Source organism: Felis catus, chromosome C2 (assembly GCF_018350175.1).
Source record: "Felis catus isolate Fca126 chromosome C2, F.catus_Fca126_mat1.0, whole genome shotgun sequence".
Classification (NCBI taxonomy): Eukaryota; Metazoa; Chordata; class Mammalia; order Carnivora; family Felidae; genus Felis; species Felis catus.
Genome location: NC_058376.1, coordinates 12,508,693 through 12,523,900, shown reverse-complemented (window position 1 = coordinate 12,523,900; position 15,208 = coordinate 12,508,693). Strand labels below are relative to the sequence as shown.

Sequence of the window (15,208 nt, the reverse complement as noted above, 5' to 3'; positions counted from 1 at the left end):
AACTGTATGAACTAGACGTCCTAGTAGTCTCTTTAATGCAAAAATGGGATCATCTAGTTTACCATACTACCGTCAACTTTTCGGAGTTAAGTCTACAGTTACAAGTATGTAAGTTTACTGAAGTAAATTAAATTCTACGGCAAAGGTTCCAATACTTCAAGAAAAAACTCCACAGGGACAAGCGTCACTTACAAAGTATGGTGCGTAAGCGTCACTTACAAAGACAATGACCCTTCTTCTAGTCACAGAGGGTTATGACAGCAGCTTCCATTATGCCCGCTGGGCTCAAAAGGCCTTTACAACCGCCAGCTGACACCTGAGTCCACTTCCTGCCTTGACTCTAGCCCCCTGCAGCGTCAAACCTGTTTCTTTCCCACCCTCGTACTTGTCGCCCTAAGCCAGTGATCTGCCACAAGGGATATCATAGCTCAGACTATAGCTGCTTCTTCAGAAATCAGGTGGTAAGACAAGAACATGACAAATCCTACAGACAAGGCTTGGTGAAGGCTCTTGGGCTGCATCTGACCACAGATTGGCTACAACCCTTAAGATCCATTAGGAAGACAGTCTAGAGCCGTTCTCTGGTGACCTTTGGCTTTCATAGATTGAGGTCATCAACAGAGACAATAAAAACTCAAGATACTCCTTTAAACGTACTATGCTTATGGATTCTATGCTAAACCACACAGCTAAGAAAAAGGGAAAAGTGTGCCCTCTAATCCTGCATCACTTGAAAGCTGAGACACAGGATATTCAAAGACTGTATTTTATTTTTTCAAAGATAAAGTCACAAAGTCTACAAATACTTATAAACCAATGCATCACGTATATTTATCTCAAAAAAAGAAAAGTCAACTAAGAGTTCGTTTGAGAAGGGGATCCTGTGTGCAGTGAATTTTAAAAATGCAAATAAATGGTATACTAAAATGCAAAAAACTATGCCAAGTGACTGGCATACTAAAAAAAACAAAAACAAAACAAAACAAAAAAAAAAACTTGGAAGAAATGAGATCTTCAAAGAAATTATGACCAATGAATGGTTTCTGAAATCGATGAAGCATAGGCTTATTTAGATGAAAACTATCAGCAGCCATGGTGACCAACTTTTAGAGTTAAAAAAAAAAAAAAAACTAATAAAATTTTGTAACTTTATACACATTTGGAATTACTTGTGGAAACAGTTTAAAGGTAAGTTTAGACCGGAACCATACCAAAGAAAATTCCATCAGATGAGTCCCTTACATTCTAATAATTCAGGGCAGGCCAATAATATACCACTGTGTTAAAGAGGACTTGCCAAAGTCTTATTTAAATATGCTTTATCTTTTTTGTTGTTGTTTTCAACAAAGCCATTATGCCGCCCCCAAGACAGAATGCCGCTAATGAAGTGAGGAAAATGAAGCATGGCTTTTCATCACTTCTAGAGTTGAACTCAGTGGATACTTTCTGAGAAATACAAGAAATGATCTACACAAGGCCGTCTAGACCTCCCTAATTGTGCCTTAGTCAAAGAGATTAATATTTTTGCATTCTTACCTTTTCACTGAAACACTCAAGCAAGTCTTGGACATACCCTCGCATTTCTTGCAAAAACTTATACCGTTCACCAACACCCCCAGAAGACCCTTCTAATCTCTCAATAGCCCTGGTGGCGTCCACTCGGCTTTGCAGGTGTTTCTCATGCTGCTGTCGATTCGTTTTGTGCAGTTCTTTCACGGAGTCCAACCTTAAGAACACAAAAGGATAAATATAACACATTTACATCCAAAAGTCTACGCCGTCAGGACTCTTGCAATATTATAATAATGCATTTAGTTCCACTATTAAGATACAAAAATGCTTGGAGTGGCATCTTTTCATCTGCACGGTTTTCTCAAAAAAGCAAAAACAAAAAGGCAGTTTACAGACTTCACATCAAGTTATTTGGTGGGCTAACCAAAATCTGTTTCGCTTTTCCCCCCATATCTTGACTACACTTTTTCAGAGTCCAAGAGGTACAAACTCAGAACTGTCTTCAACAAGATCATGGAGTGGCATTTTTATAACTTTTCGAGGCTTCCACAGAAGTAATCCAAGAAGGGAGCAGAACAAAGTATGAAGTCATCTTCTGTTTAGCTTTTGAAGATGGGCCAGTGAATCTTCTTTGCCGACATTCTGCATCTGCTACCCCAGACTACATGTTGCCTGAGGGAACTGAAAGCTAGGACAGGTCTTTAAGAAGTTGATCTGCCCTACCTGTCTTTAAGCTGTTTCTTTACCAAATCAATAGTAACGGGAGTCATCTCATTACTGGGAGTTTTGAAAGGGACTGTATTATCTGTTTTTTGAGATTTGGCATCAGATGATCCATAGGCAGTGTAACTATAAGGAATGCCATAGGATGAACCATAAGGTATCGTCTGGTAAGTGTTCTGGTAGTACATATTCACTTCAGTGGGCTGGCTTGCTTGAACCTAGAAAAGAAATGGGATATATATGAAAACCAGCAGTTAATCATGACTTTGAGATTAAAAAGCACAAACTGCAAAAATATACACCATTTTCCAAACAGTATGTTAATTGAAATAAGTAACTGCAAAGTTCTTCAAAATCAAGTAAAAGTAGGGCAGGATGAACATTCTAACTCGTATGGGACCACTGAATTCATTTCTAATAATTTTTGGGAAAACAGAATATCATAGAAGTTTGGGTAGGAAGGGACATAAAAAAATAATCCAAAGCCATCACGTTATCAGTGGAAGAGAATAAATGACTTGCGACAGTGAGAAAATAAAGATAAGCGGAGACTAGAAACTGCCATCTAAGTACCCTATTTTCTTAACATAACCCAAACGCATGCAAAACACTGGCAACAAAAACAGTTTACATTTATGGATCACTTCCACTGTACTACTTAATTCAATAAAACTTGTTTTAACTACTGACGAAGAGATTTTTCATCAAAGTTTTTGAATTAAGTTTTCACATTATGAGAGGAGAAATCCATCTTCCACAAAATAATTTTTAAAGTCAGAAGCAATAAGCTATACAGGAAAGAAAGATTTTATCTAAACAGTGGTTCTCAAAGTCAGCGTGCGTCAGGATGACCCAAGCGTGGTGGCTGGGCCCCCAACCCAGTTTCTCATTCACGAGGTCTCAAGAGGGTGAACATTTGCCATTTCTAACAAGCCCCCAGCTGATGCTGCTGCTGCTGGTTGAAGGATCACTCGGAGAAACACTGGTCTAAGAAACCATCACTCTGTTAAGTTGCAAAGGATAACAACAGTTTCTTTCCTCTAAAAGCTTATCGAATATATGTACCTGCACGTAATTTTCTTCATTGTGTTAGTTGGATGAACGACAAAGATTCAATTCAGTATCTTTGTGATTTCACAAAACAGGCACAAAAGGTTTCTTCTGTACTATTTTTGAAGTTTAACCTTTTAGTTCTTACCTGAGGGATATTGATTCCTTTTCTTATCTGCTCCTGCTCCCATCGGCTGAGTTCTTCATCTTGTTCTCCAGTTACTAGAGCATCATCATCACTCCCCTCAATGCCTGCAGCCACAGCAGTGGGGAAAATTAAATACCAGAAAAGCAGGGAGGGAAGAGATGCTATCCTGATACTTCACAAAAATTAAGCAAGACAATCGGTACTAACTCAGTTTTACTAAAATGTTGATTACGATCTCTTCTCCTTTGATACCCCTTGCTTGTCTTAGACACAGCATTCCTTGAAGCAGAAGGCATTACGCAGTAGTTACACCCAAGGAAGGTTTCCTAATCTCTGTGAGCTTGACGTCAAATCAACAAAGGGAAGAACAGAACGTAAAGGCCTCTAAAGAATGCGAGGCTGATTATATAAATGTATGCATGTAAAGTGCTTAACACGATACTGGCCACACAGGACGTGCTCAATAAACATGAGCCATCATAGTCATGCTACAGTTTTCAAAAAATTCCAATAAGACACTGGTACCCAAGCAGAAAGGGTCCTCAAACACTAGATATTGCTGAGGAAATGTGGGTACTTTTAATCTGAATACAGTATCGAATATTTAATACAATGCAACAGGCTTACTATACTATTTAAATCAAGTTACCTATTTCCTCGGCAATTTTTTGTCTCTGTGACTTTTCTTTCACAGAAAAAACTATGCGACGTTTCTCATCATCATCTTCATCATCACTGGCATCGTTCTCATCTTCTCTAACAAGGCGGCCTTTCCCAGGCTCGCTGTCATGAGGAGTGAAATCTCCTAATTCTCGGGCCATTTGACGCTTTTTCCTTGCAGCATGTATAAAAGCTGCATCTGGAATTTCTCCTGGAAACAAGTGGTAAGAATTGTAAAATATGCTGGTATTAGGGTATGAAGTTTCTATTTTTGTGAAAATATAAAGGGTATGGGGCGCCTGGATGGCTCTGTCAGTTAAGCGCTGACTTCAGCTCAGGTCATGATCTCACAGTTTGTGAGTTCAAGCCCCGCATAGGGCTCTGTGCTGACAGCTTGGAACCTGGAGCTAGCTTCTGATTCTGTGTCTCCCTCTCTCTTTCTCTCTCTCCCCCTCCACCACTCATGCTCTGTCTCTCTCAAAAATAAGTAAGCATTAAAAAAAAAAATTAAAAAAATAAAAAGAAAATATGCAGGGTAAAATAACCTCACCAAGAGAGCCATGTCATAGTGATGTTCTAACGTTAGTTGCTGGTACCCCTTTCCCCAACTGTGCCTGTAACCCAACTGCTTTCTTTTTAATTTAGCTTAAACGGAAACCTAAAGTCACTAAATATACATATATATATAAATCATATACTGGCAATATGCATGGGGGGAAGATCCACCACCACAGCTTTGTTTTAACTGTAATTTTTTTTCATTTTTAAGAAATAGGCAAAAGTAATCAAACCCTATTACTAAAATAGAAAGCAGATAAGTTTAAAAAGTTGCCCACAAGCTCACCTTAAAAAACTAGATTTATAGTATATTTCTCTTGCATATAGTTTCCAGGTCACCTGTAAGCATACTGAATATATAATTCTGTACTTAAGTTTTTTTCATATTAAAACACACTAAGTTTTTTTCCATGTTGTTGTTTGGCAAAGCATAATTTTTAACAGCTTAACAATATTCACTAAACAGATAAAGCATAATCTACTACCTAACTGACCTTTCACCTCCAGTAAAAATTAACGCCTTGCCACCTGTCTAATGTTATTTTAATAGCTATGTAACATCCCACCATGTAAATGTACCTTAACTTACTAAGCTGTTCCTCTCCTGCCAGACATTTTTTCTACGCACTTTTTTACTCAAAAGCCTATTACCCAGGAAACAGATTTGCCAACTATTTCCTACAAAAAAGTAAAAAGGAAGAAAGTGTGCGCATAAAACTAACTGCAATGAGTTTTGCTTTTAGCAGCACTTCTAAAAAAGTTAAAGTCTTAATCTGAAATACTTTAAAACAAAACAAAACTTTAGTACCATTTATCCATTTACTTGAAGTCCCGCACTGGCTTTGGGTAACAAAAGTGCCTGACAATGAGCTTGGAAAAACTGGCAGGTTTCTACTTCTCCCACTTTATTTGCAAAAGGAAACACCTTGGCTGCAAACAGGGATGTCACAAGAAACACCACGTAGCTAACTCCTTCCTTAACCGTCTTTACACATGGCCCATCCTTGAGGGCCTCCTTCATTTCTGAGAAGTATCTGCAAACACACACCTGGGCGGAGAACATTCAAAGAAGATAAAGCATTTGAAAAAGCTCCACCAGCTTTTGGCTTTTCTTCCTCCTTCTCACTTTCCATGTCCATTTCATCTTCACCGTGTTCACTGATGATAACTCCGTCTTCTTGACTGGTGTCCTTAATGTGTCCTGTTTTGTCCAAGGGTGGTTCGCCTACGTTTTTGAGAAAAGTAATTAAAATTTTAAATAAAATGCGTAAATTGAGAAGGCACTTTTTATTCGTTTATAGGCTCACTTTGAACTGTTTTAATTGTTTATTAAAAAACCCACTGATTGTATGAAAATGAAATATCCAACAACAGGCATTAACTGTGAAATAAAAATAATATAGGGGTCACAAGGACGCATCGGAGGCCCTACTCAATTCTATCTTGAGTTAATCTCATCAAAATTTTACTAACTTATCAAAATTAACTGTTTCTTCCTCTAACCTCCCATTGGTCACTGCTCATACCTCTTTAAAACATCATTTCATTAAAGCCTAAGCCCATCTGAGGTAGCTTTCTATGAAGAACAAATGCTTAGGGACCAAGTAAACCTCTCTGTAATGAATACTTCAGGATCATCTTCTTAGTTCATAACCATTTGTCACCCATCACCTGACAGGGTGAGACCCAAAAGTCCTATTTGCACAACGTAACTGTGATCCCATTGCCATGACTGAATGTTCAAGCTTAGATCTGTGACCGAGGCAGAGACAACCTTATTGTCTTTCTGGGAATCTGGAACTGAGACAGAGAGACAAGTCAGAGACTGGGTAGCACTAAAAACAACCTAAACCAGTAAGGGAGCGGCAGAGTGGCCATATTCTGCCGTACGGACAGAGGAGAGAACTCTAATTCGGTGCTAATGCTCAGGCCATTCGTAAGACTGCTTCCTGCAACCACGTTCCAGGAGGCACCACTCACCACGCTTATCTTTACAGAGGTTTCCTTTGCTTTTAACTCAATAGTCCCACTGTACCATCAGTCCCAGGCAAAAATCACAGAAATCAGAGTGTTAATCTTTACCTTAAAACACTGAACCTGGCACACAAGAGGCACAATGACTATAATGAAATAGTAAAAGTTTATCCTAAATATTTATTCTAAATATTCTAAATGTTTGTATTGTTTCCCTAGCATGGTCCCCTCCTAAAAACTGTTTCAAAAATTCTCTTCTTCTCAAGCCATATCCTACTCCCCTAAATAAGAATCTCAGGAATACCACTCCTTCATACACACACTTTTGACTAAAATTTAGGTCATTGTTTAAGGCTCTTTAGTTGTTTCATTTACCATCCTGCCTCATTAGCCACAGCCTTCCTTCTGAAGTGCATTCTGATGCTCGAGGTGAAAAGTCCACTCTATCAGATGGATATGGTCACATGGGAGTCAAACACTACCCAAATTTCGTTCTACTCTAAACCCACACTAAACCAGTGGCTTTTAATAGAACCAAAAGGTCTATTAGATCAGATACATTCAGAATGATTTCTGCAGATTCTAAAAGACAGAGCAAACACAAATTATGACTGAACACATACAAGCGCAAAACATGGTGACAGTGGGATTGTTGTTAGTGGTCGCACATTATCCTTCCAGATGTCTTTGTAAAAAGAGATACCAAATAACCTTCTAGGCTCCTCTTGTACTCTCAATTTCTCCTACTACCATCAGGAAACTTGCTCTCACAAACATTCTCTTTACCTTGAACTTGATGAGGCTCCCTCTCTCCTTTCTTCTACCTAGACACAGGTTTCTTGCTATCAAAAGAACTTTCCCTTGATCACAACGGTCTCTCCAGCTACTGTCCTCTACTTCTTTCTCTGCCAAGCTTTCCCAAAGCAGTGTGGACCTGCTGCCTCCTACTTCGTCACCAACTTGGGCGCATCAGCCTAGGCGAACGGCCTTTACCTTCTCTCGTTCCCAGCTCCCGTACCAGCTATCCAAAGGCTGCCGCTACAGCTAATTCATACAATATTGTTGAGCAAGTTAGCAAAAGATGTCTCTTCAGCCGAACAGACACAAAGCTTGGCTAATGGACTTGCCCCTTCTGCCAGATACCCTCCTCCAGAAAACAACAACCCTGTCAATGGCCACTCCTTGGTCCTTTCTTTTCCTGACCTTTCTGGCACTATTTCATACAACTGAGCCTCTTCATCTGGAAATTTTCCTGTCCCTTCTCCTTTGACCTTTATGATTCTCTTTGGTAAATCCTCTTGTCTGTGTGTACACTTATTACAGATAGAAGTCTTCGGTCCCCAGAAATATTTCCTTTTTGCTGCTCCCTCATCAGTTCCATTTACTTTTGGTTTTAATAAACACCTCAAGAAGCACCAGGCCTAAACCTATTATGTCCCACTGTTCACTGGCTATTTTCGCTCAAAGTCAAGTTTAAAGGCAAACTCACTATTCTAGGAATACCCATTTTTGTGGTAGGTATTTTGTTGATAGGACCTTGATTTGGAGATTAACGTACCTCTCTGGCTGTCTAAGGAGAGTTGCACTAGGAAGAGTTCAGGATTGTGAGCTGATTCTGAAAGAGCTCCATAACACCATTAGTTCAAGGGTAATGATGACCACCTATAACACACAGGCTCTACCTTAAGGGAGGACATTAATGAAGTTATCTGGCAAGTGTATCAGTTATGTAGAAGTGGAAGACAGGTCACAGGAGATGGCCTCATAAATCTCAGACTTGCTTCAATTACTAAATCCAACGGTAAACGGTCCTTTCTTTCTTCTCCTGACCTTACTTGCACTATTTCACTGCACACGGTTGGTTCTCAAGAGATTTGGGGAAAAAAGAGTTTCCTAGACTCCAAAATAATTGGTTCCCCTAAAAATATCCTCCTCCCACCTGCCTTCCCTTTTCCCTTATAGAATATGGAACTGTTCTCTCAGCCACCACGGCATAAAAGCTCGAATTTAACTATTTCTTTTAAATCCAATATCTAAAGCAAAAATCAAGGCTCCCAAGTCTTCCCTTGGAACATTTCTGAAATAATCCTTTCTTTCCATTTCTTCTCCCACACCCACAGCAAACATTTTTAACTCATCCACATTTTTCCACTGAGTCAGGAAAAGCCTCAGTCTCGCTCAACTGAGACCTTTTTAAACCCACTATTAATGGATCAAAGCTGGCCCTTGAGGTTAAACTGCTTCAGGCCTCCAATCTCTCCTTGTGCTGATCCATTCTGCATGCTAATACCAGGCTGAGGTTTCAAAAAACATTTATCATGTCACCATCTTGGCAAGGCACCAAACCCAGCAACTCTAAACCCCTTACTGGACACTAAACATCCTTCACAATCTGTCAACAATGCACCTTTCCCCCTAAACCTCTACTTCCTCTACAAAATCATCTCCTGACAGTTGTACTTGCCCTTGCCTTAACTCACTTTAACCTTTGATAACAGACCCACATTTTCTCTCTCCCGTCTTTTGGAATTTAAATTATTTAAAAAAAAAAAAAAAAACCAGCTTCATATTCCACTGTACCCATGAAGCATTCCTTCCCCTGCCTCTAAAAAAGAAAGTGCAGTTACCCTTTAAACCATTCATTGAACATTCTGCTAAACGTTGGGTCCAACTATACATTTAAGTGATGCTGTCTCCAAAATCAGACCGTACATTTTACATATAATGACATACTTCTTCACATTAAGCCTGTGGCTGAAAACCCGTGAACTAATAATTCTATCTTTAATTCCACAGAATAAAAAGATTTCCCTAAGGCTTTGCATCAGAATAACTCAGGCTGCAGCAAACGATAATGGATCTACTTTCCTCAAGACAAATTAACTGCTTAAAAATTTCGAGCTTCTGTTGTAAAAGGATGTGAGAGCTGCCTATACGGTGTAGGCAGGGGCCTCGCAGTGAGAAGTCTTCATCCATGTATCTGATAAAGTTGCTACATGAGAAAGTATTACCAACATTGCAATGAAGGCATTCCTAAGAGTTCTCCAAGAATTAAACCAACAGTGGAAACGTCACCAAAGAAAATGAGCACCTGTTTCTATAAAATGAGAACACAGGAATGTGCGCAGTAATACCTCAAACGGGAATAAACCTGTGCCTCGGGTTTATATGGGAAATTTCCTCTCTCTGGTCAACCACAGTCTGAACACCAGCAGAAAAATTGGGGGAGAATTTAGGCACTGTAGCTGAAACATTCCAGTGGCAAGGATTGGGTCTTTTTAAAAAATGCATTGACAGTGCAACCGTCGTTAGAATTAAATAACAGAACTGTATCGATATCCACTTTGGACCCTTGACAACAGAGTCAACTGAACAAGTTCACGATGTATACAGCAAGTCCACTCAATCTCCGTGAGTAAGTTTTCGCTTTGTTGTTTCAAAAGAATCCAGTACTATCAGTTTGGTACTTACTGTCGGCTGAGGAGTTGAGTTCTGTTTTAATCTTTGATTTTTCAAGATCTTCTTTGTATTCTTTCTTAAGTAATTTTACTATCTTTTTGCTGTAACTTGATTTCTTCACTTTGAAAACTTCTTCGTTTTCTTAAAAAAGAAATTAAATAAAGTCTGTAGCGATCATTTTCAGACAGTATCTTCCAACTTCCACATGATCTTATGTACTTTTCTCATTCATCCAGACAGATACTCATACACCCCAAATCATTACATAATGTGAAGTTATTCCAAATCTGTCACTGGTTCTCAAGAACTGAAGTCAGCTTCATAAATGAACCTCATATAATGCAAACCTGAGACTTCTAAAAACGTGTAACACACGCAGCTGCACGAAATTTTCGTATATCCTGTTGTCTTTTTTAAGTCCTCTATCCCAAGAGGAAAATAAAATCATTGAAAAAGCACTTAGTTACTGCATTACTTATGTATCTGAAACGAAACATCCAAAATCAAAAGGTTCTGGGTAACAGAGCTGTCAAATCTGAGTAAATCTAGATTCACCACAAACTGACATTATTCCAAGACTAAACTGAGAGCAGAGCACTTTTCAAAAATAAGTTTTGGTAGGTATCCACGTCTTTGATTTGAAGAGTTTAAAGTTAAATGCAAACACTTTGCCAAATAGTTTCTGCATTAAAAAAAAAAAAAAAAAATTCTGGCTGTAGTCCCCTCAAACAAAATAAGAATTAACAGATAGGCCAAAGACCAACTGCCTACCTTACTGGAAAGATGAAAGCATCTTGTATGGAGATGAAGATATCTACAAGCCAAGTCTTTTTTTATAACCTGCCCTTAAAACTGGCTTTCATGGGGCGCCTGGGTGGCACAGTCGGTTAAGCGTCCGACTTCAGCCAGGTCACGATCTCGCGGTCCGGGAGTTCGAGCCCCGCGTCAGGCTCTGGGCTGATGGCTCGGAGCCTGGAGCCTGTTTCCGATTCTGTGTCTCCCTCTCTCTGCCCCTCCCCCGTTCATGCTCTGTCTCTCTCTGTCCCCCAAAAAATAAATAAATGTTGAAAAAAAAAACAAACAAAAAACTGGCTTTCATAAACACATACTCAACTGGCTGGGAAGTTAGATTTTAGACTCATTTATGAACAGAAATCTAAATCCACTGCAGCCTGGTTTCTCACACCCCAATGGATACATGGCCTTAAATTACTATTACACCGTCTCCCTTTGTTGTCCAAAACTCAATGCGAGCGAGAAAAAACCGGACATCTGTACCCCTACTTAGTTTCACGGGGAAACTGAGGCTCGGCGATTGCAAGGAACTGGCCCAAGGTCACTCAGAACCAGAGCTTCAACTCCGTGATTCTGTTCCCAGACGTAGGACTCCATACTAACCCAGCCTTCCTAGTCAACGGTATCAGATCCCCCAAGAGACGTGGGCATAGCGACCTGCAGAAGACTCAGACCGTGCGCAGAGTAGACAGGGGACCAAATCCAAGCTCTCCCTGAACACACCGGCCAGGAAAGAAGCAGGACAGGGGACACTGAATTTCCACTTGAAAACCTCAGAATGACTGAACTGCGCTCCCGCCCCGCAGAGGAGGAAATGCACAAGAGGACGGTGAGGAGGAGGCGGTTGTTAAGAAAAGGCTGGTGGCGGCGCGGGAACACGTCCTCCGCCGGGAGCAGAAGGCCGGAGGCGGAGAAGGATGTGCAGCAGGTCGGGCGCGAAGGGGCTCCGTTCCGGGCTGCGGGGGCTGGACGTCCGGGGAATGCGGGGACTAAAGGCGGGGGCCTAGGACAGGGATGCTAGTCTGGGGCGCGAAGCGCGGCGGTTACCTACCTTCCTCCTCGTCCTGGAAGCTGAGCAGGCTGGCCCGAGGCACCTCTTTGTTCTCTCGCGGCCTCTTGCGCGGCTTCAGCCCGTTGCCGGGCTCCGCGCCGCCCGGGAAGCAGCCCCCAGCCTCAGCCCCGGAGCCCGGGGTCAGCGCGGAAGGCGGCGGCAGCCCCGGGCCCTGCAGCGACTCCCCCCCAGGGGCCCTGTCGCCGCCGCCGCCAGAGCCCGGTTCTTCGCCGGTGCCCGGCGGCTGCAGCAGCGGTGGCGGCTCCTGCTCCTCATCGCGCTCTCGCTCCTCCTCCTCCGAGTCATTCCGCTTGCGCACGTTCACTCGCCGGGCCTTTCGGAACATTCCCGCGGCTCGCACGGCGGTCTCACACCCGCTCCCACACGGCTGCCCCGGCAGCTCCAAGCTCGCGACGGCGCACGCGCGCTTCCCGGAGCTCCAGCCGGGTCCTGTCTTCCCTCGTTCTACCGCGCACCACCGAGCGCGCATGCGCTCGCGCTCTCGCTACGTGGAGAGATCTCCGCGTCTCTCGCGAGAACGTCAGCTTTTTGCACCGTCCTCTGTCGGCGTGGAGGACTGCTGGCACGGAACTCTGGGGCTCGGGCCCTACCCGATGGGTCACAAAGAGGATCATAGAGACGAGAAGACAGAGTAAGCGCTGGCGACGGTGCTGCAGTGCGTCTTCCGCACTTACGCAGAGTAGTCACGAGAGGAAACCTCCCGCCAAGCGGTGGGAGGGGCAAATGGAGGAGACGAGGCTAGGTGGGGGAGGGGCGGGGGCGGGGGAAGGGGCGGGGGGGGCGGGGGAGGGGGGAGGAGCCAGAAAGACAAACCAGGTTTAGGGAGGGAAAGAAAGTAGGGTGGGATTGTCTTCCCCGACCCAGGAATTGAGCTGTGATACGGTAATTATTACTTACTCTATTGAGTCACACTTGGTATTTCTACAGCTTTGTAGCTACAGAGCCCTTCCAAAAGCATTGAATTTCGTTGATGATAAATTGTTTCCCGGCCTGGCATTTTAGCCCCTTTCCACCGAAGGCAAACGTGTTTTAGTGCTTTCGAGAGAACGCCAAGTGTACGAGGCGTTCTGAAACGTAGCTGATTTCAGAAACGGAAGGCAAGTCGATTTGCCGGAGTGGGGATGGTTGTGACACATTTCAGGCTTGCGTCACAAAGGTAACCGTCTCTACTAGCAAGGCCCAAGCAGGGTCCTGACTGTGAGGCCGAACTCACGGGCTTTCCCGTCGAGTCAGCCGACTTTGAGGCCTTTTCCTTCACGGGGGCGCATATATGCGAATTCCTTTTCATGTCTCACAATTCGAAAGGCAACAAAGGGCATTCGCACGGTGCAAAAAAACCCACCCATCGCTGGAAGCTTTCCAGTTTGGCAGCGGTTAAAAGTTTCTCACGATCCTGAGATTTCTGTGAACAGAGAAGTAAATTATGGATATTTTTTTTGTGAATTATCCTTTTTACACAGTGTGTAAACTGTGTTTAGTTTTTTTTTTTCATTTTTTTTCAACGTTTATTTATTTTTGGGACAGAGAGAGACAGAGCATGAACGGGGGAGGGGCAGAGAGAGAGGGAGACACAGAATCGGAAACAGGCTCCAGGCTCTGAGCCATCAGCCCAGAGTCCGACGCGGGGCTCGAACTCACGGACCGCGAGATCGTGACCTGGCTTAAGTCGCACGCTTAACCGACTGCGCCACCCAGGCGCCCCAACTGTGTTTAGTTTAACATAAATTGGAGATTGGTTGTGTCTGTACGTAAGGTGTTGGCTTTCCCTTTACCCAGCTGCATGCCGATCTACTGTTGGGATGTACCATGATGTATTAAACCAGGACCATAATAGTTGATATTAAGGTTATTTCCAGTCTTGCTGTAGTAATCAAAGCCACAATGTAAAGCATGAAAAAAATGGTCTCATCTGGAGAATGAACTAGATTTGGAATCGCTAGATCCAAAGGTGTGCATTTGTAATTTTGCTAATTCTAAATTGCTCCTTATAGAGTCTGTGCCAGATTGTACTCTTACCAGCAAATATGAGAGGGCCTATTTTGCCTGCCACATCCTGCCAAAATTTCACTGGAGATTTAAGTTCCAAGTTGAAGCAGAAGATCCCAAGCCCACCGAGAATTTCTATGTCAGGCACATCTGCCTCTTTTCTCTGGTTTTCTTTGATTGGATTTGAGATCTGCCCAGTGGGACCCACTTTTGGAAACTGGAAAGATGATTTAGGCTAAAAGCATCCTCTGTAACGTTTTCTTCCAGTTAATAGGAAAAGTTAGTAATGGCTGGCTCCCTTTCTGCGTGCATTACTCTAAGTTCTTATATTCTGGCTGTTCAGCATTGATTTATGTTCTGATTCCAACAGAGTGTTTCATTGGTGAAATTGAACCCCAGTTCCCATCACAGAAGATTCAAATTGTGCCTGATCAGCCTCCAGACACCTGAGCCAAGAGACAGATTTGCAGTAATATGATTAGGGTCGACGTAGCGAACATGGAGTTCAGAGCAGAATATGTTAATACCTTGGCTTAAAACTTCAAAAAGATCTTCCACTGTAAAAGTCGTGGTTGAATATGGAGAACCATAGGCAAGAACACGTGTGATTTTAACATGAGCCAAGATAGTAGTAGACAAAGAATGTATTTATAACTTTGACAGTCTACCTATTCAGATAATTAAAGGGCAAAGTTAAACACTTAAAAGTTATTTTCCCGCACAAGCAAGCCAAAGGTCCTTCTATAGAGGCTGTAGACCTTGTGGGAATTAAATTCCTGACACTGAGTACCTGCCCTGGTTGCCTGTCAACCAGTATATATTATCCAAAACTAATGATTTTATAAACTGCTTCTGTGTTTTAAGTATAATAAACTGATTTGTGTATTGAACATACTATGTCATCACCATTCAATATTGGAATGTCTTTAAGTATTCTGGGGAAACAAAGGCAGTTTACCTAGAATTGTTGCATCCGTCATTTTGTTTGAATCAGTAAGTTAGTTCAGTTCTTTTTTAAAAAGTCATCTTTCGGGGCGCCTGGGTGGCTCAGTCGGTTGAGCGTCCGACTTCGCTCAGGTCACGATCTCACAGTCCATGAGTTCAAGCCCTGCATCAGGCTCTGCGCTGACAGCTCAGAGCCTGGAGCCTGCTTCAGATTCTGTGTCTCCCTCTCTCTCTGGCCCTCCCCCCGTTCATGCTCTGTGTCTCTCTGTCTCAAAAATAAATAAATGTTAAAAAAAAAAAATTAAAAAAAAAAGTCATCTTTCTAA

At 42.4% G+C, this 15,208-nt stretch overlaps 1 protein-coding gene and 1 long non-coding RNA gene across 2 annotated transcripts in view; one reads left to right on the top strand and one right to left on the bottom strand.

Moving 5' to 3' along the window:
* PAXBP1 (PAX3 and PAX7 binding protein 1) overlaps nucleotides 1-12,594 on the bottom strand; it is a 34,654-nt gene extending 22,060 nt beyond the window's left edge. Inside the window, exons 1-7 of the mRNA XM_023238798.2 lie at nucleotides 11,931-12,594; nucleotides 10,097-10,225; nucleotides 5,700-5,876; nucleotides 4,083-4,304; nucleotides 3,434-3,537; nucleotides 2,236-2,453; nucleotides 1,537-1,726 (exon numbers count right to left, since the gene is read on the bottom strand). Coding sequence (XP_023094566.1) covers nucleotides 1,537-1,726; nucleotides 2,236-2,453; nucleotides 3,434-3,537; nucleotides 4,083-4,304; nucleotides 5,700-5,876; nucleotides 10,097-10,225; nucleotides 11,931-12,420 — 1,530 coding nt within the window. The 5' untranslated portion in view covers nucleotides 12,421-12,594. The remainder of the gene's footprint in view (nucleotides 1-1,536; nucleotides 1,727-2,235; nucleotides 2,454-3,433; nucleotides 3,538-4,082; nucleotides 4,305-5,699; nucleotides 5,877-10,096; nucleotides 10,226-11,930) is intronic.
* Nucleotides 12,595-12,748: 154 nt separating this feature from the next.
* LOC109503340 lies at nucleotides 12,749-14,827 on the top strand. The gene is made up of 2 exons (XR_002162249.3): nucleotides 12,749-13,367; nucleotides 13,943-14,827. It is a non-coding gene; the product is annotated as an uncharacterized LOC109503340 (long non-coding RNA).
* Nucleotides 14,828-15,208: the final 381 nt, after the last annotated feature.